The 27462-nt window shown below is 38.5% G+C and overlaps 1 protein-coding gene across 3 annotated transcripts in view; it reads left to right on the forward strand.

Moving 5' to 3' along the window:
* The window catches only part of LOC126298672 (phosphonopyruvate decarboxylase-like), a 103289-nt gene that overhangs the window by 68081 nt on the left and 7746 nt on the right, over positions 1–27462 (forward strand). For all 3 annotated transcript variants that reach the window (XM_049990102.1, XM_049990104.1, XM_049990103.1), the window contains exon 8: positions 11243–11440. In XM_049990102.1, coding sequence (XP_049846059.1) covers positions 11243–11440 — 198 coding nt within the window. The remainder of the gene's footprint in view (positions 1–11242; positions 11441–27462) is intronic.

The raw sequence follows: 27462 nt of genomic DNA on the forward strand, positions 1-27462 counted from the left end.
AGCTTCTAAAAGTTTAGGGTGAGCTACTTTTGCCATAAGAATAATTGCCAACTTTTGGAGACATAGAATTCAGTAAATTAAATTATTTTGCATATTTTCATTCATGGATGTCTTACAGACTGATATTCTCACTTAGGTAAAAATATTCATTGCACAGATAAGTACTTATAATTTTGTGTGGCATTCATACACCTACATCTTGTAGGCATTTGTTCTATTGACGTGTTCCACATCATACCCTCTTTGACAAATATGATCTGTGCAACAAGTAACTAACTAACTGAACCCAGGACCACAGTATACTGTAGGTCAGTGAGTAATATGTAGACAACAATGTTTCATTATTTTATTACTTCTTAAGCATTCTTAAGATGTAACACCATGCAGTAATTTTGTGTTTAGTGTTTCTACATAACTTTCCCATTGAAAATAACTGTCTATCCATACTCATAATAATTTTTTGTGGGAGGCCTTCTGAAGCCTAAAATTTCCAAATTCCATTACTATGCCAGATTCTTCTTTGCTTCTTAAGTGGCTGAAGCTCATTCACACTTCTGTTTGCCATTAACTACCAAACAGTTATGACAAAACCATTTTCCTACCTCTTCTGCTATTACTACTATTTTCTACTGTAGGTTGGGTACATTTTGTTACTTAATAAAAATAATGGTGCTGTCTACAAAATACACAGCATTTTCTGCATATAACTGTAGCAGTAAATCATTTAAAACTACTGATAACAACAAAGAGCCTAGAGGTACTTTATTTAACTTTTCTGACTGTTGAGACTGAAGTTCTGCCATCATGAAAAACTTATTCCCTCTGATACCTGTCTGACAGACAGGAGTTGAACTAGTCATTGGTCATAAACAGGATACCATAACAATATAATTTACTCAGCAAAAGGTTCAGAAACAGCCCACAGTTTGATTCATCACTGTGTATGAGACTAAGGTTCACTTTCTAAAAACAAAGACTGTGGTTTCAGTAGGTTTGATTTTTCTAATGACATGCTGGGTACTGGACAGTATTTTACTTTTATTCAGCAAATCTGATAGTCCTCCATATATTATTCTTATGATATTTTTTGAGAATCTGTGTAATAATAACACTGGTCTGTAATTGGTTACATCATATCCACCATCGTTTTGAAGGAAAAATAAATAAATAAATAAAAATAAAAAATAAGGCTTTTGCTATCAACTTCAAAAACTCTATACAACATTTTGTTTTTCAGTCTGCTAATGCAACTAGTGTCTTTAACTTCTGATGGTGTTCCTCAATGTGGAGAAATAGATTTTCTTCACTCATAGGAACTTAAGAGTTTGAAATGTTATTGTTGGGTTCATTCAAATACACTTCACTACATGGGTGTACAGTTTCGAATAATACAAGTAGTCATAATTCACTTGAAACATATACTCTCTGTTCCTCTGTAAATCTGGAATGAAGTATTTCATTGTGCAGCTCTCCTTACATTGCAGTCTTCATTGTAGGTATTCTGTGGAAATTTCTGTCTGACTTTAACAAACACTTAAACACACTATGGTACTCAATTGGCCAGCTAAACACCCAATCTTAATCTCATAGAAAATGTCTGATGCTAATAATGAGTAGACTAAAGGTATTTTCAGAAATGTTTTGTAGAGAACAACAGAATAGGTTTCAGATCAGAAAATCTTGGTTAGAAGTGTTTCTCCAGTCTACCAAATTGTTGAAAAACATAGAGGCTACATCTATCCCAGTACATACTCCCTTTCAAGTACGATAATTTTTTGATAAAGTTAGCAGAGTTACATTATGGGAAATTTTAGGAAATAATGGTGTACTTCAGCATGTAACGCATATTATTCAAATTACATACAAACACAGCAAAATCAAAGTACAATATGGAATGCCATTTGCAAGAACCTTCTCTCAAAGAGTGAGACAATGGTGTCCTTTACCACACACATTCTCATACACATGTATAAAAACAGATGTATGAATCAGTTGCAGCTCATGCCCATTTTCTTTGGTGGAGTCCAGATAAAAAGGCAATAAACTTCATAAAGGAACCATTTGTAACTGTTGTTATATAACATTCATGTACATCATTTATGTTAGAGGAAAGGAACCTTTCAACAGGCTTCTTTCCCATGATGTACCTCAGTATAATGACAAACTGACTTTTGCATGTAATATGTGTTATTCCAGCTGCCTGCACAGAAAGAAAAGTGGCAGCATTAATGTCTTTAAGCAGTTCTTCAATGTAAATGTGATACTTACAGCCTGAAAGTTCATTTTGTATAATTTGTCACACATATTTACAAGTATAAGTATTACAGCCATCTAATTCATCAACTAACACACTGTCAAGATTTTCATGAAGAGATAATAAATCTAAGAAATTACCACAGTTAGCTGAACCCTTAGTGCTAACTCACAAGTTGTATGAAACATTAAGCACTCAACTACTTGTTTAATATGTGTCTGTCCTTTGTAACTAATTAATCATGTTTCTGAATGGACATTTTATACACTAAATCAATCTGAGAAGCACTGTGAAAGGTGCCAAAAATTTTATATTTACAAGCATCCTCTAAATGTAATACACTTTCCTCGTGTGTGTTAAGGGGTTCTCTTAAATATGAGGGCTGTTCAGAAAGTAAGGTCCAATCAGTTGTGAAATGAAAAACAAATGAAAATCAAAAAAAATTTATTCCCAACAGTTAGCCACACCTTCCAGCTACCTCTCTAAATAGTTGCTACTCCAACTTAGACATTTGTCGTGGTGTTGTACAAACTTTCCAGTACCCTCATCACAGAAAGTAGCTGCCAGAGCTTTCCACCAATTCTCTACACTGGTCTGCCTTTCCTTGTTTGTGCCAAAATGTTCTCTTCATAACTAGTGGTTCATGTGAACAGAGATGACAATGGAGGGAGCCAATTAAGGGCTGTATTGTGGGTGATGAAACACTTCTCATCGAAAAAGCTTCATTACCCCTGCAGAATGCGGATGAAAATTGTCTTGAAAAAAGAAATTCATGACATCTATGTTATATGGGTTGCATAGCTTCAGGTGAAATCTCTCACGAGATCCACATACTTGGCAGGAGACACTGTTGTCTTAGGCATTTCTACTTGATCATTTTGCACTCTGGACAGACAAGGGTGACATGAAGTGAATGACAGATACACTAAAGACACTGCCCAACACATCTGTGCAAAGTTGCATTGGATTTTCACAGTGGTTTCCATTTCATGCCTAATCAGACCTTACTTTATGAATACACCTCATACTTTAAATCCTTAGAGCTGATTGTTGTCCACAATCTTTCACCACCAAATAACATGCAATAGAAACAAACTTTTGTTTCTCTTCACTCACTGTTAAATACAACTATGTACTGCAGAAAGTTATTTTCTTCTTTCCATCAGGTTGAGACATTATGAATCCTTCTGGATGATTTGGGAATGACTGCTTAGTTTCTAGGTACTCTTTCATATACAGAAAATTGTAGAATTTTGTAGCAAGCAATCCGCTTTATTGATTTTAAGATCACTGTAAGAATTCTTGAGTTTCAGCCAAAAAGCTCCAGAGTGCAAAACACTACTGAAAGATGGCCACACATACTATTTGCGACATTTTGCGTTGGCCTACAGGAAGGTGTTTTAAGTGATGTAGATGAAAATTTGGGTTACAGGCTTAAGCCAATTGGCCCCAGGCACTGTGTATAGGTGCAGATGGGTCGAGAGTGGTAAAGTGACAGACAACAGAGCTCGCTCAGGTGCAGGGAATGAGGGGTATGCATAAGCCAGTCCATCGAGTGGGACCATCCAAAGTAGCTCCAAGCTGTGCTATGGACAGGGTTGAGGTGGAGGAAGGGAAACAACTTGATCATGTCACTACAACTGTAGTTTGCTGAGCTGAGGGTATGGAGGCAGTATGGGCCTTGAAGTGCTGGCCCTCGGCTGAATAGGGTGGGGAAAGGAGAAGAGGTCCATCACTGTGGAACGATGGGTTGAGAGGAGGGGTGATGGAGAGTAGCAGCAAGATTTGGCCCCACTACTGGCAGCTTAGAGTAACATTGTGTGTTTCTGTAATGGAACTATGGAAACTGCACCTGATTACTGATAGTTACCCATACTATGCCAAAATCATTTCATACTACTACACCAAAATCATGTCATACTCAAACTGTTTCATATAAAACTGAAAAAAAATATGCAGAATGAAATTATATCACAAAATTCTTCAAGATCTGGCTCACACATGTTCAGTCCTTAGATCCAAAGTGAAATTGTCCTCAAGAATGTGGAAAAAGTAATAAATTTGAAACATATTTTCATTTTGAAGTTAAAAACAAACTACTGGATTGATTTCAAGCAAACTTGTTACATGTACTGCTTAATGTCTGAAAAGAAGTACTGTGAGGGTACGAACCAGCTATCTCCCCTTGCAGTGGGGGTGGCATAGGGTGCAGCCATAGAAAGAGGAGGGAGGTGGAGACGGGCAGTGAAACGGATGAGGAGGAGATAGACAGACAGAGAGAGGAGAGGAGGAGATGAACAGATAGAGGGGAAGGAGGAGATGAACTGAGAGAGGGATGGGAGGAGATGGACAGAGAGTGGGAGAACAGGGGTAGAGAGGCAGGGAGGAGAGACGTACAGATAGAGGAGGTAGGAGGATATTGACAGAGAGAGGTGGGAGGAGGAGGAAGTGTGTGCAATACATGTGGCATACATCTGTGCAGGCAAAACCAATCCTAAAAAGCTAGTTTAATCCCCTGATATTCTGATGTGGTGTACTAACATTATTTTTCACTGTGCTTTTATGGGAATCTTGTGACATATTAACATTATTTTTCACTGTACTTTTATGAGAATCGTGTGATATATTAATATCTCTAGTACCTACCTGTCTGAGCTTCTGATTAAGCTTAATTTCATTCTATTTTGAATCACTGGACACTGAGCCTAAAAAAGAAGAACTTCCATAAGTTTCAGTGCCCCTCCCCCTAAAGATTTGTTATCATCCCAACCAATTTACCCTTCCCTTTGCAACTGAGATCCAGGCCACGTCTTGTGAAGTCTCACCTACAAATACCATCAACAGGAACCAAACCTATGCCTGACAAGGTAGCCACCCAGAGCAGCTGATCTAACTCCTTATTGACCCTCCTGACAGAGATGTTCAATTGGGGCCAATCATACTGCATGAAAGCAGGAACTGAGCCAACATTTGTATGGTTTGTTGCAGATGCTATCATTAACAGGACACACAATATTGTATCCCTGATCCCTATCAATACCGTTTTCTGCTCCTCCCACTTCCACAACATGATCCATCTTTGTAAAAACCTTGCGTAATGATGCTACATCATCTATCACTTGGCTAGGACATTAACTGGACTTGAAAAAACTTGTGACCTTGAACCTGTCACCTAATTTTTCTTCAAGATCTGCCTCACACATGTTCAGTCCTTAGATCCAAAGTGAAATTGTCCTCAAGAATGTGGAAAAAGTAATAAATTTGAAACATACTTTCATTTTGAAGTTAAAAACAAATTTCTAAACTTGTCACAGATTTTTAAATTTATATTCACTAAATGTTTGCATGAAATCATTACAGTTTTGGCTGTTAAAACAAACTGCAATAAATAATGTTTTAACAGCCAGAAACAGAATGATTTCATTTAAAAATTTCACAAATGCTGTGGACCAGTTATCACCAGACTTCTATATTCACAAAAGTACAGAAGAAAATACTTATGCTATTGTAGCCATATATCATCACACAAGTACAGAAGTGGGATTTTATGAAAACTCATGTTATTTGATATTAATAACAGTATACATGTTAACTGGTTCTACTAAAAACTTCAGTTATGTAGGAAAGTTAACCAACAACAAATCCTTTAGGCTCCTTTACAATTGCATTTTATTGGTGACTAAACATTTGATAACTGCTGAAAAGTTATTGGAAATGAGTGTTACTGATTAATGGACCTCTCTGGGTCAAAGTGTGTGAATATAAATCTTTAGGCAGCTTATTCTAATTTCTTTTATTGATTTCATGAACTGAGCTGTTTGTTCAAAATTCCTTGTAGAGGACTCTGCAAGACATTCTTAAATTCAAACCATGAATAATTCATATTACATGCTTTTGGAGTCAGAGAACTTCATCTTGGCTTGATGAGTTGCATTAAAATATGACCCTGTATGAGATTATAGAATGAAAGTAAGTCACATATGTCTTTTTTTAAATTTTGTATCACATATGTCTAACAACATTCCTATAACAAATAAAGATTTGTTCAAATGTTTCAGCAATTCTGTGATGTCTTCCTCTCAGCTGAAATTAGTATGAAATTGTAAACCCAAAATTAGATCTGTATAGCAAAAACATACAATTTCAAGTCACTGACATAATGTACAGCAGACTTGTGAAAACACAACAATGCATTTACAGTTTTTAAAATGTCATTAATATAATATATTGTACTGAACACATAACTGATACACAACTGATATTTTTTAAATAACAAACTATAAAATCCTGTGTGTTTCCTTCTGCTCATATTTTCAGATCCTTCATAAACTCTTCAGCTGAATAGTAAAATTTCTGCACCTGTCTGCCTTATAAGATTTTTCACTGTTTCTAAATTAATGCTTAGCAATTTTTTTTTCCTTTTGCTTCCTTTTAAGTTTTTGTGCCCATATACTGTGGAGTGTGAGCATAATGTTTTAAACGGTGAGCTGGCAGTCTAAAATTATTTTAATTCCTGGTTTGGAGTGATGTTGAGATTGAACTGCTACAAACAAATCAGACTTTTATGTACAAAGATAATCAGTTCATAGTTTTGCAGTGAGGGAACACTTTATATACTTGTATTTTTCAGGAGTGGGTCACATGATTTTCTTCACTTTATATTTTGCATATTTCTAATGATACTTTTTCAACAAACCAATGCTGTTTATTGCCTTGTTACACAGTTTTCTTATTAATGTTTTATTATTAATGTTACTGCACAACCTAGGTTTCGGGTTATAAGCCCATTTTCACTTTCATTACTGATTCCAAAAGATGATAATGCACAGATAAACATGATAGCAATCAAAGATAATCATTTTTAAGATATTGATCCATAGCTGAATGTACAATTATGTCAATGACATAATTGTAACTTTTTAAGATATCTATCCATAGCTTAATGTACAATTACTTCAATGACATAATTGTATATTAAGCTATGGATAGTTATATTTGCCCTGCCATCCTGTTTATCTGTACATTAATATCTTTGGGAATCACTAATGTACTTGAAAATGGGGTTACAACCCAAAACCTAGGTTGTGCAGTAACGTTAATAATAAAATTGTGAAGCAAGGGGAAAAACAGTGCTTGTTTAGTTAATTTACTATGTTTCACCAAGAAACCACAGTTAATTCAATTAAGATACTTTTTTAAGTTTAAATATTCAAGAAATATGCTCCAAGCTGCCCCAAAATATAAGTCCATACTCCATTACCGATTTGAGGTAGCTGTGATAGACTACTTTCCTTATACACATGCTGTCCTTTCCTTTCAAGAACTGATTGTGATATCTTCGTATTGCAGACATACTCAGCTGGAAAAACTTGTTGCAAAAGTTCCTTTCTGGTAAGTGGCACAAACTTTTTATTGTTGTGGAGGAGGGTTTAGCATTCTGGACACATTGCCATGTACACTCCTGGAAATGGAAAAAAGAACACATTGACACCGGTGTGTCAGACCCACCATACTTGCTCCGGACACTGCGAGAGGGCTGTAAAAGCAATGATCACATGCACGGCACAGCGGACACACCAGAAACCGCGGTGTTGGCCGTCAAATGGCGCTAGCTGCGCAGCATTTTTGCACCGCCGCCGTCAGTGTCAGCCAGTTTGCCATGGCATACGGAGCTCCATCGCAGTCTTTAACACTGGTAGCATGCCGCGACAGCGTGGACGTGAACCGTATGTGCAGTTGACGGACTTTGAGCGAGGGCATATAGTGGGCATGCGGGAGGCCGGGTGGACGTACCTCCGAATTGCTCAACACGTGGGGCGTGAGGTCTCCACAGTACATCGATGTTGTCGCCAGTGGTCGGCGGAAGGTGCACGTGCCCGTCGACCTGGGACCGGACCGCAGCGATGCACGGATGCATGCCAAGACCGTAGGATCCTACGCAGTGCCGTAGGGGACCACACCGCCACTTCCCAACGAATTAGGGACACTGTTGCTCCTGGGGTATCGGCGAGGACCATTCGCAACCGTCTCCATGAAGCTGGGCTACGGTCCCGCACACCGTTAGGCCATCTTCCACTCATGCCCCAACATCGTGCAGCCCGCCTCCAGTGGTGTCGCGACAGGCATGAATGGAGGGACGAATGGAGACGTGTCGTCTTCAGCGATGAGAGTCGCTTCTGCCTTGGTGCCAATGATGGTCGTATGCATGTTTGGCGCCGTGCAGGTGAGCGCCACAATCAGGACTGCATACGACCGAGGCACACAGGGCCAACACCCGGCATCATGGTGTGGGGAGCGATCTCCTACACTGGCCGTACACCTCTGGTGATCGTCGAGGGGACACTGAATAGTGCACGGTACATTCAAACCGTCATCGAACCCATCGTTCTACCATTCCTAGACCGGCAAGCGAACTTGCTGTTCCAACAGGACAATGCACGTCCGCATGTATCCCGTGCCACCCAATGTGCTCTAGAAGGTGTAAGTCAACTACCCTGGCCAGCAAGATCTCCGGATCCGTCCCCCATTGAGCATGTTTGGGACTGGATGAAGCCTCGTCTCACGCGGTCTGCACGTCCAGCACGAACGGTGGTCCAACTGAGGTGCCAGGTGGAAATGGCATGGCAAGCCATTCCACAGGACTACATCCAGCATCTCTACAATCGTCTCCATGGGAGAATAGCAGCCTGCATTGCTGCGAAAGGTGGATATACACTGTACTAGTGCCGACATTGTGCATGCTCTGTTGCCTGTGTCTATGTGCCTGTGATTCTGTCAGTGTGATCATGTGATGTATCTGACCCCAGGAATGTGTCAATAAAGTTTCCCCTTCCTGGGACAATGAATTCACGGTATTCTTATTTCAATTTCCAGGAGTGTAGATAGCCATACCGTAGGTGCAACCACAACGGAGTTTCCCCTTCCTGGGACAATGAATTCACGGTGTTCTTATTTCAATTTCCAGGAGTGTATTTCCAGAGGGAGGGGGAGGGACTGAAAGAAAAGCACCGCTTTGTGTCTTACTGTTCCAATACATTTTCACTTGCTCTTGATTGTTGAAATAGTTATTACTATCCCAGATTCTCATTGTAACCCAGTTTTGTCATGTAAGTCATTTCCCTAATTTTCCTTCAGGCTATGTGCTGGAATATGGCTCTCATCAGAATATCAATTAATTAACTCTCAAACCCAAAGAAAGCTATGAATGATGCCCTATTTTCTGTTTCTTCTCTCACAAAATTATAAAAATTAGTTGACAAAATAAGTGGATGTTTATGTAAAAAGAACATGTTTATCGAATGCTCCATTCAGGAATTCCACACTGGAAATTATCTTTGCCATATAATTCTAGGTGATGTATTTTAAGAGTGCAGATGTACTGTCTGTTCCATTATGATGTGTAGTCAGCATACTAATCACTTGTGAAGAGAATCTGCAGGAATGTACACTCAAGCACTCAGCCAAGTCTGAAGCATTAGTGGTTAAGTATTGTATCTTGACAAGCAATTTACAGCACTGAAATGACAAAGAACAGTTATGATTTTTACATCATAGTATAGCACACAAGACTGCAATTATTATAGAACTCATAAACTTTTAGCACAGCTGTTAAGCAGGGATGTGATGTGGGCAGTATGGGCAGTTCAACACCTTCCATATGAAGATAGTATCAAACTTCATGTTACCTATAATTTCCACACCTTCTTCACATGACACCACAGCATGCAGCTCACTAATCCAATATGAACTCAGTAACACAATAGTGTCCTTCATCAGTCCATGGTAATGCAGTATGGTGTCTGATAGAGGCAGCCTGAGAGACAATGTTGTCTTAGATGTGATAGTAATACTAAAGCAGTCATAATCCCACTTTTAGTGGCTTTCCAGACTAATAGTACAGTGTCAGTAATGTAGTTAGTTAGTTCTAGGTTCTGTCCATCATGTAGGCCTACGTAATACATCATGTTGATAAAATATGATGGGTACCATCCATGCACACTTTTCATTTATTTATGCATCTAAAGACATATCTTCCAGAAACTTTATGCTTTTCTGATATGTGTTTCACAATGTGTCACTGTTTTCTGTAAGACACAATTTGATAACAACACAAATGACAATGTCGGTAATTGCATAAGAAGATGGAAGAAAACAGTTTTAGTATTTATTATTATAGGAATAATGCGGAGACATGTTATTAATAACATTTTCTTTGTGACAGAATGTATTGATTTTAATTTTCTGGAAAATTACAATGGTCCTAATAAACAGTTCAAAGTAATTTCAGCATATTGTTGTTTAGAATGTTGAGTGGAACTCAGTACATAATTTACTTGTGTGATATTCAAGACTAGTTTGTGTGCTATGTGCATGAATTTCTTAGTGAATTATTTTAAAGTTTCATCACTTTGATCTAAATTGTACTCTCAATGTTTGTGAAGTGTGTAGTTTGTGGCCACAGAACTTACCTCTTCAGAGTGTTTATAATATTTTGTGAAACTGTATTACAAAAATCTTACCAAAAAATAATACTGTGGCATATTATTTGCACAGTGAAGTGACAAAACTGATATTGAAATCAGAGCTTCAGAAATGTCTTGTGATTTGCTTCCCCAACTAGGAGAATTACTTTTAGGTATTTTATAATGTAATAAATCTGCGGCCCTTATTTTCAAAATATGAGCTGTTTAATTACAGGTCATAATTTCTAAGTCCTTTCTATATAATAACAAAAGAAATTTTACTCTCAATGCTTGTGAAGTGTGCAAATCATACAATATTCCAGAAAATCAATTGACTTATTCAAATTGAACATCAAATCCATTAACACCTTAAATACTTTTTCTGGTTTTTATACCCAAAATACAATGTTTAGAATAAAATTAGAAATCATGACAATATGGCATTAAATTATTACCTTTAGAATAAGCAACAGGACATTGTTAAGGCATTAATCATACAAACCTGAGCAATAATTTTCTTCATCAGGTATACTGCCTAGATGGTGATGGAGCAATGATAATGCATATGGGTGCCCTTGCTACAATAGGACAGACAAGTCCAAAGAATATGAAACACATCATTTTTAATAATGGTGCACATGATTCTGTGGGAGGACAACAAACAGCTGCTAGAAATCCACAATTTGACATAATTAAAATATGCAAAGGAAATGGATATACACAAGTAAGTTGCGTACAAAATTATCATAATATACACAACAATTACTAACTTGCATGTCTGAATTGTAGCATAATTTGGGGAGTAAAGAAGCTTCTTATTTGTTGAAATTACTGTAACGTCAACAAAGAAATATAAAATTCTTTAAGAAGTTTTACTCATCTCACAGTGTTTTCAAATATAGACCTACTCTCAGAAGTTTTATGATTCCCAAAACTGCTTTTACGTCAAACTTCAATTGCAACCTATCTCTTTACACTGGATATATAGCAAGATACAGAGATTAAAGGATAAAATTATCTATACAGTAGTAGATATTTGTGGTGTAATGGATGTTAAATGCCTGAGACTATAGAAGAGATTGTTAATGCCTACACGTAAGTATAAGGATTAATTTCTTATAGCAAAATAATGAATAACGAGATGGGTATTAACCACCAAAAATCAGATTATGTCTTTTAAAAATGCAGTATGGATGAAGGGAACATTTGCTTTCACTTTTCAAAAGCTATCAACAATTAATGTCATTTACATGCCATAAATTTCAGTGATGTGGCAGGTTTTAATTTTATCGAACAGTGTACACATGAGACCTAGGCCATTTTCATTTAAGTGCATATTTCAGTGAAGAATCCTTACATTTTATGAAAGAAGAGAATAAATAAGTTTGTGAATTGAGAGATCATGTCACTAGTATTTCGAAGCTTCAGCAAATGCTCTGTGAGCTATTGTTTAAGTAGTAAAACCATCAAATTTGTGCATTCACCATTTAACACAGTTTCAGTTTTTGTTTGAAAGACTAGAATATCATGTATCAGAGAAGGGCAGATTGTTCCATTCCCCCACAACCTTTCCTGTAAATGTGGAGATCCCACTATCCTATTGCAATGAACCATGCTCATTTTAAAATTATAATCTAGTCTTTCACCATTTTTCAGTTTTGTGCTTTCTTCTGTCTGATTGTGCAATGTAGCCACACAGTGTAATGTATACATTGGCTAAAATATAACAAATCCTTTTTCAGATGCTTGATTATTCCAGTGCCACTTCACTTGTACACAAAATTTTGCAGGTTTTCACTGCATTCTTCAAAATTAACTATCATCTGCAGTTCATCACTTGAAGTAGAGTGTTACTTTTCCTATAGATTACACTTTTTACACTAAGATTCTAATGCATTTCTTTCCTTTTTGAGGAATGGGGAAGAGCGGGTGTATCCCAAGTATTTTAATTTCTCAGTCTGCATGAATAAATAAAGAGCTCCCTATAAAACATAGTTCAACATTGGCTTATGCATTTTTCTACATCACCTCATCTGTTGACTCTCATTTATATTGATGTCATACTGTTCACCCAGTTCTGTATTGTGCAAATATTCTCCTGAAGAGTCTCTCTCTTAATTCTTTTCTGCCATGGTAATTGAATGACCAAAACTCTAATAATTACCAGTGACCTGTGCCTGAATCATTCACATGTATTTTAAATGATAGTGGTGCCCATACAAGACCTTGTGAGAAATGTAATAAGGTTGTCAATTACTTTGGTCTTATTCTCTGGGATCTGTGTTTTTTAAAGAACTTATACCCAGATCACCACTTTTTCACTAACCTCAGCAGTATTTAGTTTATGAATGAGCTAATCTATAAAAGGTTCCTGCCAAATCCAATAAAACACTGTGTAATTAATTTCCTCACCTAATGTGTCTGATATGTGCCAGACTTTTCATAAATATAGCTAAGGGCTCTTCATTATTGTCCATGGTGGCTATAGCTGCTAGCTGGCAATGTGCAAGTCACTGGTTTTATACCTGCCTCCCGCAGTAACAAGGGGATTGTCATCATAGATACAAAGGTAACAGCCACGGCACCTTCGCTAACTATGAAAGCTGTGCTAAAGGAGTAGTCCAAAACAAATTATGTACTCCAACAGCTTCAAGAACCAATGCAGTACAGCTCAATCCTGCTGGAACAAGCACACAGAAGTCTGAAAGCAAGATCAATAATTCAGGGAAACACTCCACTATTCCAAGTAGTTGCAAGAATAATGGAAAAACAAGATCAGTTCAGCCTACAGTGAGAACCGACACACCGAAGAATGGAAAAATGATCTTAACACCAAAACAACCTTCAAGAATGAACCAGGATTTTTTCTACCCCAGAACAGGAAAAGTTGCAGTATAGAACTTTCAACAAATGTGCAGACAACCAACTTCTCTATGATCAGTTCGATAAAACAAACTGTAAGTATAACTAAATCTAGGCTCCCATCAAATTCTTTTCAAGTTATCAATCTAAATATTCAGTCTCTAAGAAATAAATACTTTGAAGTAGAAGTTGCTTTAGATGAGTTTAACATTGAGTGCTTGTGTCTTTCGGAGAATTGGTGTAGGGAATATGAATTAAACATCATTATACATCCTTGTAGACTAGCTAGCTCTTACTCTAGGGAAAATGCCAGAAGTGGTGGTGTCTGTATTTATACAAAAACAGGGATAAAATTCAAAAGGAGATGTGATATTGAAAAGTTAAGTGTAGAAATGCATTTTGAAGCTGCTGCTGTTGAGTTTTATGGTAAGCAAAGGAAAATGATAGTAATGATTGTGTACAGGTCACCATGTGGAGATGTAGACTTTTTTTTTTCAAAACTAGAAATTACGTTAAACATTGGGTACAATGAAAAAGCTACTGTGCTTCTTTGTGGGGATTTTAACATAAATCTTATGTGCAATAATACGGTTAAAGATAAATTTCTGAATCTTTTACAGAGTTTTAACATGTTACCCCACGTAATAGGTCCTACCCGAATAACACACACATCACAGGTCCTCATAGATAATATATTCTCAAACATAGATTCCAATGAAGTGGAGGTAAATATAACACTGACCTTGGTTTATCTGATCACAATGCTCTTGTGCTTACTGTTTCCCCAATGCATGGGAAAAAAACATCTTGCCACACTTATAAAAGAATTTTTTCTAAAGAAAAGTGCACACATTTTGTTAACTGTCTAACCAATGAAAGCTGGACAGATGTGAGATCAGAATCAAGTGCAAATAATGCATATAATACCTTTTCTTCTATATTCATGTCACAATTTGAAATGTGTTTCCCTACGAAGTTAGAGAGGTCCAAGTCTTCAGAACAAAAGCACACAAACCTTGGATTACTACAGGCATTAGGATTTCCAGTGTAACCATGAAAAGACTGAACCAAGAAATTAATACTTGTTCAAATCCACAGTTTGTAGAATATGTAAAAACATACAGAAAAATATACTGACAGGCAATAGCAAAGACAAAGTTGCTATACAATGACAATTTAATCAGTAAATCAGACAACAAACCACAAACTATATAGGACATTGTGACGAATGAAACAACTACCTTGGGAGAAGAGGAAGAAATAATACCCAAAAGCAGTGAAAATTGCAATATAGAAAAGAAGGAAATGGCAAACTACATTAATAATTATATTTTAAATGTACCACATTCACTAAACTTAAACTTCACAAAACAAAAATTAATACATGCTCCAAGGGTTGCCTGCAGAATGAATATTCCTTCAACAAATGAACAGGAAGTAATTAGAGTGATTAGAAGCTTAAAACCAAAAATGGCAGTAGGTGTTGATGACGTACCAGTTTCAATCATAATAAGAACTGCAGTACAGGTTGCAAAACCTTTAGCACATATTGCAAATTTATCCTTTAGTGAAAGTGTGTTTCCTCAGTGACTGAAGCTCTCAAAAGTGAGGCCACTATTTAAAAATGGAGACAGACATTAAATAGAAAACTGCCATCCAATATCACTTCTTCCTGCTTCCTACAAAATATTAGAGAAACTGATGAAATTGAGAGTCACTAGTTACCTAGACAATAATAGAGTTTGGAATAGTAATCATCATGGTTTTCATGCAAAATGAAGCACAGAAACTGCAGCTAATTATTTGCATATCACAGCATCTTCTTCCTGTCGGTTAAATTTTGAATCTGTAGCATGTCATCTTCATGGTGTAGCAATTTTAATGGCCAGTAGTGTATTTCTTGGTTGTAGTCTATCTACAGCTAATTACAATCTACAACCAAGAAATACACTACTGGCCATTGAAATTGCTACACCATGAAGATGACATGCTACAGATTCAAAATTTAACCGACAGGAAGAAGATGCTGTGATATGCAAATAATTAGCTTTTTTCAGAGCATTCACACAATGTTGGTGCTGGTGGCGACACCTACAACGTGCTGACATGAGGAAAGTTTCCAACTGATTTCTCATACACAAACAGCAGTTGACCGGAGTTGCCTAGTGAAACACTGTTGTGATGCCTCGTGTAAGGAGGAGAAATGCATACTATCATGTTTCCGACTTAACGCCATGCTGGATCCCAATGGCCTTGTATCACTATCAGTTGAGATGACAGGCATCTTATCCACATGGCTGTAACAGATCGTACAGCCACGTCTCGATCCCTGAGTCAACAGATGGGGACGTCTGCAAGACAACAACCATCTGCACGAACTGTTCGACGACATTTGCAGCAGCATGGGCTATCAGCTCAGAGACCATGGCTGCGGTTACCCTTGATGCTACATCACAGACAGGAGTGCATGTGATGGTGTACTCAACGACGAGCCTGGGTGCACTAATGGCAAAACGTCAGTTTTTCGGATGAATCCAGGTTCTGTTTACAGCATCATGATAGTCGCATCCATGTTTGGCGACATCACGGTGAATGGACATTGGAAGCATGTATTCATCATCTCCATACTGGCGTATCACCTGGCATGATGGTATGCGGTACCATTGGTTACACGTTTCGGTCAACTCTTGTTTGCATTGACGGCACTTTGAGCAGTGGACGTTACATTTTAGATGTTTTATGACCCATGGCTCTACCCCTCATTCGATCCCTGTGAAACCCCACATTTCAGCAGGATAATGCATGTCCTGTACGGGCCTTTCTGAATACAGAAAATGTTCGACTGCTGCCCTGGCCAGCACATTCTCCAGATCTCTCACCATTTGAAAACATCTGGTCAATGGTGGCCGAGCAACTGGCTCATCACAATATGCCAGTCACTACTCTTAATGAACTGTGGTATCGTGTTGAAGCTGCATGGGCAGCTGTACCTGTACACGCCATCCAAGCTCTGTTTCACCCAATGCCCAGGTGTGTCAAGGCCGTTATTACAGCCAGAGGTGGTTCTTCTTGGTACTGATTTCTCAGGATCTATGCACCCAAATTGCGTAAAAATGTAATCTCATGTCAGTTCTAGTATAATATATTTGTCCAGTGACTACCTGTTTATCATCTGCATTACTTCTTGGTGTAGCAATTTTAATGGCCAGTAGTGTACTGCTAAATCACAGTAAGACTCAGTTTTTGCAGTTTCTAACACACAATACAACTAAACGTAATGTTTTAATTTTACAGAAAGGGCATATGATTAGTGAAACTGAGCAGTTCAAATTTCTAGGCATTCAGATAGATAATAAGCTGTTGTGGAAAGTCCAAGTTCAGGATCTTGTTCAAAGACTTAATACTGTCATTTTTACTACTTGAACGGTATCAGAAGTGAGTGTTTGTTCGACATTGAAATTAGTCTCTTTTGCTTGTTTTCATTCGCTTACGTAATATGGTATTATATTTTGGGGTAACTCTTCCCATTCTAAAAGGATATTTTTGGCAGTTCGGGCAATAAGTGGTGCAAGTTCACGAACCTCTTGTCGACCCCTGTTCATGAGTCTGGGTATTTTGACATTGGCCTCTCAAAATATATATATATATATATATATATATATATATATATATATATATTCCTTAGTGCCATTTCTTGTTAACAATATCAGCTTATTGCCAAGAATAAGGAGCTTTCACTCTGTTAATACTTGGCAGAAATCAAACCTGCATTTGGATCGGACTTCCTTAACTCTTGTGCAGAAAGGTGTGCAGTATACTGCTGCATCCATTTTCAATAAGCTACCACTCAAACTCAAAAATCTTAGTAGTAATCTATGTGCTTTCAAACCAACACTGAAGAATTTCCTCATGTGTCACTGCTTCTATTCTGTCAAGGAGTTCCTTGAAACATTAAGCTGATTTTTATTATATTGTTGATTTTGTTTACTTAAACTTATGGATTGACTTTTTTTGGGTTCATAAACATTTATTTTTATCTGTTATTACTTTTATGTTGTAATATCATGTACTGACATGTTCCATGACCTTGGAGATTTGCTCCATAATTTGGTCCCACGAAACTTGATATGTAAATAAATTTTAAAAAATCATAGAGCCATCAAACAAAAAACTGTGCCCAGTTCTTGCAAAAAAGCACAGCTCACTCCTTCCTACAAGAAGGGTAGTAGAAGTGATCCACAAAACTACTGTCCAATATCCTTGACATCAATTTGTTGTAGAATACAATGATGTAACTTGAACAGAATGACCTCCTCAATGCCAAGCAGCATGGATTGTGAAAACATTAATCATGAAAAACTGAACTTGCACTTTTCTCACATGACATACTGAAAGTTTTCGATTAAGGCAGTCAGGTAGATGCAGTATTTCTCGGTTTCTGAGAAGTATTTCACTCCATAGCATACCTATGCTTATTGTCAAAAGTTCAAAAGTGTGATCATATGTTGTAGTAAGCAAAATTTATGACTGAATTTATGAGTTGTTGGTAGAGAGGATGCAGCATGTTATCTTGGATGGAGAGTCATCATCAGATGTATAAGTAACTTCAGGTGTGGCCCAGGAAAGTACTTGGGGACCCTTGCTGTTCATGAGTATTTTAATGACCTTGCAGACAATATTAATAGTAACCTCAGACTTTTTGCAGATTATGCAGTTATCTATAATGAAACACTATCCGAGAGAAGCTGGACAAATATTCAGTCAGCTCTTTGTGAGATTTCAAAGTGGTGCAAAGCTTTGCAACTTGCTTTAAATGTTCATAAATGTAAAACTGTGCATGTCACAAAATGAAAAAATGTGGTACTCTATGACTGTAATATCAGTGAGTAAACTGTTGGAATTGGCTAACTCATACAAATACCTGGGTGCAACGCCTCATAGTATATGAAATGGAATGATCACATAGGCTCAGTCCTGGGTAAAGCAGGTGGTAGACTTCAGCTTATTGCTAGAATAATGGGGAAGTACAGTCAGTCTACAAAGGAGATTGTTTACACATCACTCATGCTACCAGTTCTAGGATATTGCTCAAGTGTGTGAAACACATACCAAATTGGACTCACAGTGGATATTGAACACATACAAAGAAGGGCAGCTTGAATAGTCACAGATTTTTTTGGTCCATTGGAGGATGTCACTGAAGAAAATGAACTGGTAGACTTTTGAAGATAGACATAAACTATCCTGAAAAAGTCTATTAATGAAGTTTCAAGAACCGGGTTTAAAAGATGATTCTAGGGATGTGCTACACTCCCTTACACATTGCTCACATAGGAATCATGATGATAAAATTAGAATAATTACTGCGTGCACAGAGACATTCAAACAATCACTCTTCCCATGCTACCTACATCAATGGAATGGGGAAAACCCTAACGACTGGTACAGTAGGATTCACCCTCTGCCATGCGCCTCATGATGATTTGCAGAGTATAGATGTAGATGTATTTACAGGGTACAGTCATGGTTCCCATAGGTTTAAACAACTCAGTGCAGTGAGTTGTCTTGCAATTTTTTGTCATAACTGGTAGAGCCTTTTTTGTAGCTTAAAGATGGTTTGTAGATTCTGCTCATTTGTTCTCCAGAACATTATTACATAACTAATTACAGAATGAACATATGCAAAATATGTTGTTCTGGTTCATAAGCTACTACATACAGAATTTATTACTCTAAGCACAAAAACATGCTTAAGTTACCTGAAGTTGCTTCACAAGGGCACTTATATGCTCAGTCCACTTTAACTGTGTGTCAGCATGCATCCATAGAAATGTTTTTCATACACATTGTGTGAGCTCATCTTACACTTTTAAAGAGTTATTTTTGGATTTTCTGCATATGTGGAAGCTAATGTTGTTGGGGTTTTTACATTCAAGGTTAATTTGTTGTTGCCTACCCACCTGCATACATGCAACAGTGCTTCTTCAGCTTTGTCATTTAGTATACTTGGTGAAGCATCACTGATTATAATGTAATGTTACTGTCATCAGCAAAGAATAGTGTTCACTGTGTCTGACACTCTGGGGAAAATCATTGACATACGCTCCAAGGAAGGAAAAAAAGAGAAAAGAAAAAAGAAAAATAAATAAATAAATAAAATGAAAAAACATACACCATGAAAGAATTACCCAAATTGGATGGAAATTAGTGGATGTGACATACATGTACAGACAAACAAATTATCACTGTTTCAGAAAAATTGGATGATTTATTCAAGATAAAGATCCTCACAAACTGAGCAAGTCAGTAATGTGTTGGTCCACCTCTGGCCTTGATGCAAGCAGTTATCTGGTTTGGCACTGATTCATATAGTTGTTGGATGTCCTCTTGAGAAATATCATACCAAATTCTGTCCAATTGGCATGTTAGATTGTCAAAAGAGTGAGCTGGTTGGAGGACCCCACCCATAATGCTCCAAACATTTTCAATTGTGAAGAGATCTGGCAATCTTGTTAGTCAAGATAGAGTTTGGCAAGCATGAAGATAAGCAGCAGAAACTCTCACCATGTGTGAATAGCTATTATCTTGCTGAAATGTAAGCCCAGGAGGGTTTGCCATGAAGAGCAACAAAATGGGCATAGAATAAGATTGACATACTGCTGTGCTGTAAGGGTGCCACAGATGGCAACCAGAGGAATCCTGCTATAAAATGAAATGGCACCCCAGCCCATCACTCCTGGTTGCCAGTCCGTATAGCAGATGACAGTCAGGTTGGTATCCCACTGCTGTTTGGGGTGTCTGCAGACATGTCCTGGTTGGTCATTGGGGACTGGAATTTCACTAACTGGAGTAGAATTGTCTTCAGAGAAGAGTCTCACTTCAAAACAAGCCATGATGACCAGAAAACACATGTCTGGAGATGCCCCAAGCAGCTAGAGGATACCAACCTGACTGTCACCCACCATACAGCCCGGTAACCCAGAGTGATGTTCTGAGGTGTCATTTCTTTTCATAGGTAGTCCCATTTGATTGTCATCTGCAGCACTATTACATCACAGCCATATGTCAATGATATTCTACACCCTGTTTTGTTGCCCTTCATGAAAAACCATCTTGGGGTTACATTTCAGCAGAATAGTGGCTACCCACACATGGCAAGAGTTCCTACTGCTTGTCTTTATTCTTGCCAAACCATACCTTGGCCAGCAAGGTAGCCAGGTCCCTTTCCAAATGAGAACATTTTGAGCACTATGTGCAGGGTTCTCCAACTAGCTTGGGATTTTGATAATCTAAGGTACCAATTGGACAGAATTTTGCCATGTTGAACAACTGCTTGTGTGAGAGACAGAGATGGTCGAATGTCTTATTGTCTTGCTCAGTTTTTGAAGTTCTTTCTTTTGGATAAATAATTCACTTTTTCTGAAACTGCAATTATTCATTTGGCTGTACATGTATATCACATCAATTGATTTCTGCCCCACTCAGATAATTCCTTTTAAGTGTGTATATCAAGAAGAGCATTAGGCCAAGTGCACTTCCTTGGGGAACTTCAGTATTAACATATCTAACTTAGAAAGGTGTTTTATGATATAGTTGGAGTTTGTTTGAGAGATATCTACCCATTGCACTCTGTTTTCCAGGTATGAACAAAATCACTTTTTTGCTATCCACCCTATATCTTGAGAATCCAGTTTATTTAACAGGATTGTGTGGTCTGCTGTATCACAGGCTTTGCTAAAGTCAAGCAAGCCTGTTACATGGTTTTCCTTGTCTAGTGTTTCCATAACAACATTTTTTTTAATGAGCTATAGCTGATTGTGTGCATTTACTACGCCTCAAACCAATGTGTTCTTTACACAGAAGATTGTACTTTGTTAGGTATCTCATGAGTCTAACCTTCATTGTGGTTTCTATTACTTTTGAAATTGATGACAGTAAAGAGATAGGCCTATACATTTCTATATTTTAAGGGCCATCTTTCTTATACAGCAACAGGACCGTCGCATACTCTAGTGTCTCTAGGAAGCAGCCTGTGGCAAATCGTCCATGTACTACAATATGTGCTAAGGGGTCTTTGATACTGTCTATACAGTCTTCAGCAAGCACACATGCACTTCATCTATACTGTGGAGATTTTATTTTTTAGGTTCTGAATAATATTGCTTAGTTCTTCTGCAGTGGTGGGTTTCAGCATCTTTGTGTTTGGAACATATTTCAGTGTTTGTGCAATCTGTATTTTGTTAAACTTCTGTTGTATTACATTGGTGCATAAGTTCATAGCATTTTTGTTTTGAATGTTGGTATTCTAGTTGGTATGAGTATCTTTATCAATTGTCATTTTTTATTTGTAGTTCACTGTTGTTATTTGAATTTACATGTTGTCATTTTGTCATCTGAGGACAGTGAATGGAGCTGTGGACACTAGAAAATGAAGAGCAAAGTGGAGAAATCAGAACATTTCCAACATATTCTTCTGTTTGAATTAAATAGAGGGGTGATAGCAGCAGAGGCAGCCAGAAACATTTGTATCATGTATGGGAATGATGCCATTTGATAGAGCACAGCAAGAAAATGGTTTTCTCATTAAGGAGGATCATTTTGACATTAGTGGCTCTCCACACTCAGGGAGGCCTTCAGGATTTGATGAGAGTGGTTTAAATGCATTAATCCACAATGATCCATGGATGCGTGCTTGAGAACTGACAAACGTGATGAACTGTGATGATTCCACCATTGCGCAACAGTTGCATGCAATGGGGAAGGTTCACAAATTGGATGTATGGGTACTGCATGACTAAGCCAAAGCCACAAAAATCATCAGGTGCCCATATGTACATCTCTACTTGCTCATCATCATTTGGCTCATGAACAACAGACTATTGCTATCCCGTATTGTTATTGGTGACAAGAAATGGTGCCATGAGAAAAAGATAGGGCTGGTTGATGCCAAACAAGGCAGCAACTCCCCACACAAAGACCTGCAGACATCTACAAAAGACAATTTTACACATCTGGTGGAATAGTGACCACGTGGTGTCCTACGAATTGCTTCCCCAAGTTGTTAACATCATTGCTGATATTTATTGCCTACAACTGAGATGTGCTACAGACACAATTAAAGAACGACAATTGGGAAGACTGCGTGAAATGATGCTACTCCACAATTATACCCACCCACATTCTGCTAAACTGGAAAAAAAAAAAAAAACACTGTACAGGAATCAGGTTGGAAAGTCATTCCACACCAATGTTACAGAATTGAACAACCTTCAAGGAACTTTCTTCCAAGATGAAAATGTGCTAAAACATGGCTTGATGAGTTCTTTGCTTCAAAACCACATGTTTTCTACAGTCACAGAATTGAAAAGTTACTCTAGTGTTGCCAGACTGTTGTAGAAGTGAAGGAGAATATGTTATTGATGACTAAAGTCTCTGTCACATGTATCTGTTGTGTTTATTAAACTTATGGAAAAATGCTATGAACTTATGCACCAATTTTATATGAGGGGCATTTGAAAAGTCCGTGCAAAAATAAAAACTACTAACGTGTTTGGGGTAAACCTTTTTTTATTTTTCAACATAGTCGCCTTTTAGACTTATAAACTTTATCCAATGCTCTTAAAATTTGTTGATCCTTTCCAAATAATAGGAATTGTCCAAGTCTGCAAAATAGCTATTAGTTGCTGCAATCACCTCCTCGTTTGAATAAAATCTTCATCCCGCCAGCCATTTATTCAAATTGGGGAACAAAGAGAAGTCCAAGGGAGCCAAGTCTGGAGAATAGGGGGGATGTGAAACGAGTTGGAATCCTATTTCCATTAATTTTGTGACCGCAACTGCTGTGATGTGTGCTGGTGCAGTGTCGTGATGGAAAGGGACATTTTTGGGGTCCAATCGCCAGTGTTTTTCTTGCAGCTCGGTTTTCAAACAGTCCAATAACAATGAATAATATGCACCTGTAATAATTTTGCCCTTTTCTAGATAGTCAATGAGGATTATTCCTTGCAGATCCCAAAAGACAGTCGTCATAACCTTTCCGGCCGAAGGGATGGTCTTCGCCTTTTTTGGCGCAGATTCTCCCATGTTAACCCATTGTTTAGATTGTTGTTTGGTCTCAGGAGTATAGTAAAGTATCCATGTTTCATCCACAGTGATGAAATGACACTTAAAGTCCTGCAGATTCTTCTTGAACAGCTGCAAAAAATCCTTGCAACACTTCACGCAATTCCATTTTTGGTCAAGTGTGAGCAATAGCAGAACCCATCTTGCAGATAGCTTTCGCATGTCCAAATGTTTATGCAAAATTTGATGTACCCATTCATTTGAGATGCCCACAGCACTAGCAATCTCACGCATCTTAACTCTTCTGTCATCCATCACCATATCATGGATTTTATCAATGATTTCTGGAGTCGTAACCTCCACAGGGCATCCGGAACATTCAGCATCACTTGTTCCAATATGGCCACTCCAAAAATTTTGAAACCACTTATAAACTGTTCTAATCGAAGGTGCAGAGTCACTGTAATGTTTATCAAGCTTCTCTTTAGTCTCCTGAGGTGTTTTGTCTTTCATAAAGTAATGTTTAATCACCACACGAAATTCTTTTTTGTCCATTTTTTGACAATCACTCGACTTCATTGATTCACACGAATGCCAAACACAAAGAAATAGACCAATATGGCTGAAACTTGGTGTGTATTCTTTCCAAAGATGCTACTAACTAAACATGACCTCAATATGTGCTGGTGGTTCCATCTCTGGGACTTTGCATGGAATTTTCAAACACCCCTGGTATCTTGGTAGGTATGGTGCTGAAATATTGATTTGCAAAGTTCTTTAGTTTTTTGGAATCATGTATTGTGCTGAAATTGTGTGTTTACCTGCCGTGTAAAAAGAAAAAAAAGAAAGAAAAAAAATAGAAGAAAAGAGTTTCTGGTACTGTGGCCTTTCAGAGGGTGTTTTTTTTTTTTTTTTTTTAAACATCTTAAAATGGTGCTTTAATGCGTTTTTTCGTCAGAGGTACAGTGTACCATCACAAATCAAGCACTGGTCTCCTGTTTTGGTACATTACAGGCTGCTTTTATTTTATTTTCTGTCTTCTATAAATTTTCCATTTTGAGACCTTTTTGCTATTAGTAAAACTTCTCTAGACTAGTGTATGTTTTTGCATGTTATTTTTTTAAATTCAGGCTCATTATTGTTGATTTTTGCTTCCAAGATGCTTGATGGTTACAGAGGATTATCCCATTGGTCTCCCCAGTTGCTCTTGTTTTGTGCTTTAATGGCTCTTAGTGCTTTTGGGAACCCTTCTTCAAATTTGAATTTAAATATCAATATAAACTTTTAAAACTTCCAATCCATATGAGTCTCTGTGTACAGCTTTTTCAATGTTTCACTCTTCATTTTCATGGAAAATTCAACCCTTTTTGGCTCCAAGAAAATACTTCTATATATGAGTATTTTGGTTTTGTTTTTTACAGCCATGTTTAAGAACTGACTAGAATGATCTAAAAGGTCAAAGTTATCTACAACATCACAACTTTCTTTCTCCAAGTCGATTAGTATATGGTCAATGATCGATACTGAATGCTTGGTTACCCCTCTGGCTGTGTTAATCATGGTGATGTTCTATAGCTGTTCAAAATGTTCATGAATATGTTGTAGAACTCATCTAGCTTATATCTCTATGACTCTTAGAGTCCAGTGATGCTAACCACAATGTCATACTACGTGCACCACTTCTTGCATCAATGTTATGGTTATGTTGGTTTTGATCAAATAGAGTTAAACATAATTTCAAATTATTCTGCAGAATATGTAAATTTCTGCAATAGTGATATCTTAAAAAGGGCGATAACACACTAAGCAAAATTCAGATTACATTTTTCATACTCTGTGTTATAAATAGACCTGCTACACTGCTTTGGATTAGATTAGATATACTCTTGGTTCCATAGATCTATTGTCAGGAGATCCTCAAGGATGTAAAATATGTGATAAAATGAGAATAAAAAACATAAAGTTCTGTGTTCTGGACCCAGAAGGATCAGTCGGGCCTGGTCAACTGCTGTGTCATCCTCTGCCAATGGTGTCATTAGATACGGAATGAAGAGGCATGTACACTCCTGGAAATTGAAATAAGAACACCGTGAATTCATGGTCTCAGGAAGGGGAAACTTTATTGACACATTCCTGGGGTCAGATACATCACATGATCACACTGACAGAACCACAGGCACATAGACACAGGCAACAGAGCATGCACAATGTCGGCACTAGTACAGTGTATATCCACCTTTCGCAGCAATGCAGGCTGCTATTCTCCCATGGAGACGATCGTAGAGATGCTGGATGTAGTCCTGTGGAACGGCTTGCCATGCCATTTCCACCTGGCGCCTCAGTTGGACCAGCGTTCGTGCTGGACGTGCAGATCGCGTGGGACGACGCTTCATCCAGTCCCAAACATGCTCAATGGGGGACAGATCCGGAGACATTGCTGGCCAGGATAGTTGACTTACACCTTCTAGAGCACGTTGGGTGGCACGGGATACATGCGGACGTGCATTGTCCTGTTGGAACAGCAAGTTCCTGTGCCGGTCTAGGAATGGTAGAACGATGGGTTCGATGACGATTTGGATGTACCATGCACTATTCAGTGTCCTCTCGACAATCACCAGAGGTGTACGGCCAGTGTAGGAGATCGCTCCCCACACCATGATGCCGGGTGTTGGCCCTGTGTGCCTCGGTCGTATGCAGTCCTGATTGTGGCGCTCACCTGCACGGCGCCAAACACGCATACGACCATCATTGGCACCAAGGCAGAAGCGACTCTCATCGCTGAAGACGACACGTCTCCATTCGTCCCTCCATTCACGCCTGTCGCGACACCACTGGAGGCGGGCTGCACGATGTTGGGGCGTGAGCGGAAGACGGCCTAACGATGTGCGGGACCGTAGCCCAGCTTCATGGAGACGGTTGCGAATGGTCCTCGCCAATACCCCAGGAGCAACAGTGTCCCTAATTTGCTGGGAAGTGGCGGTGCGGTCCCCTACGGCACTGCGTAGGATCCTACGGTCTTAGCGTGCATCCGTGCGTCGCTGCGGTCCGGTCCCAGGTCGACGGGCACGTGCACCTTCCGCCGACCACTGGCGACAACATCGATGTACTGTGGAGACCTCACGCCCCACGTGTTGAGCAATTCGGCGGTATGTCCACCCGGCCTCCCACATGCCCACTATACGCCCTCACTCAAAGTCCGTCAGCTGCACATACGGTTCATGTCTACGCTGTCGCGGCATGCTACCAGTGTTAAAGACTGAGAGGGAGCTCCGTATGCCACGGCAAACTGGCTGACACTGACGGCGGCGGTGCACAAATGCTGCGCAGCTAGCGCCATTCGACGGCCAACACCGCGGTTCCTGGTGTGTCCGCTGTGCCATGCGTGTGATCATTGCTTGTACAGCCCTCTCGCAGTGTCCGGAGCAAGTATGGTGGGTCTGACACACCGGTGACAATGTGTTCTTTTTTCCATTTCCAGGAGTGTATATTGTATCAATACTTGGGATCACACCATCTATCAGCATGCATATAATGTGTCTCCAGCTGGACAACAGGTACTTCAGAATGAAGTGGAGAAGATGCTGCAAGATGACATCATTCATTACAGAGTTTCTTGGTCTTCCCTGTAGTCCTTGTGAAGAAGAAAGATGTCACATGGCATTTCTGTGTCGTTATTGGTGGCTCAACAAAATCGCCAAAAATGATATATGGTCTCAAGGTTGACAAGGCTTACTAGGATAAGATTGCTTTCATATCACCAGATGATCTCTGTGAGTTCAAAGTTATGTTGTCTGGTCCAGGAAATTCTCCAGTCACATCTAG

This window comes from Schistocerca gregaria, chromosome X (assembly GCF_023897955.1).
Source record: "Schistocerca gregaria isolate iqSchGreg1 chromosome X, iqSchGreg1.2, whole genome shotgun sequence".
Taxonomy (NCBI): domain Eukaryota; kingdom Metazoa; phylum Arthropoda; class Insecta; order Orthoptera; family Acrididae; genus Schistocerca; species Schistocerca gregaria.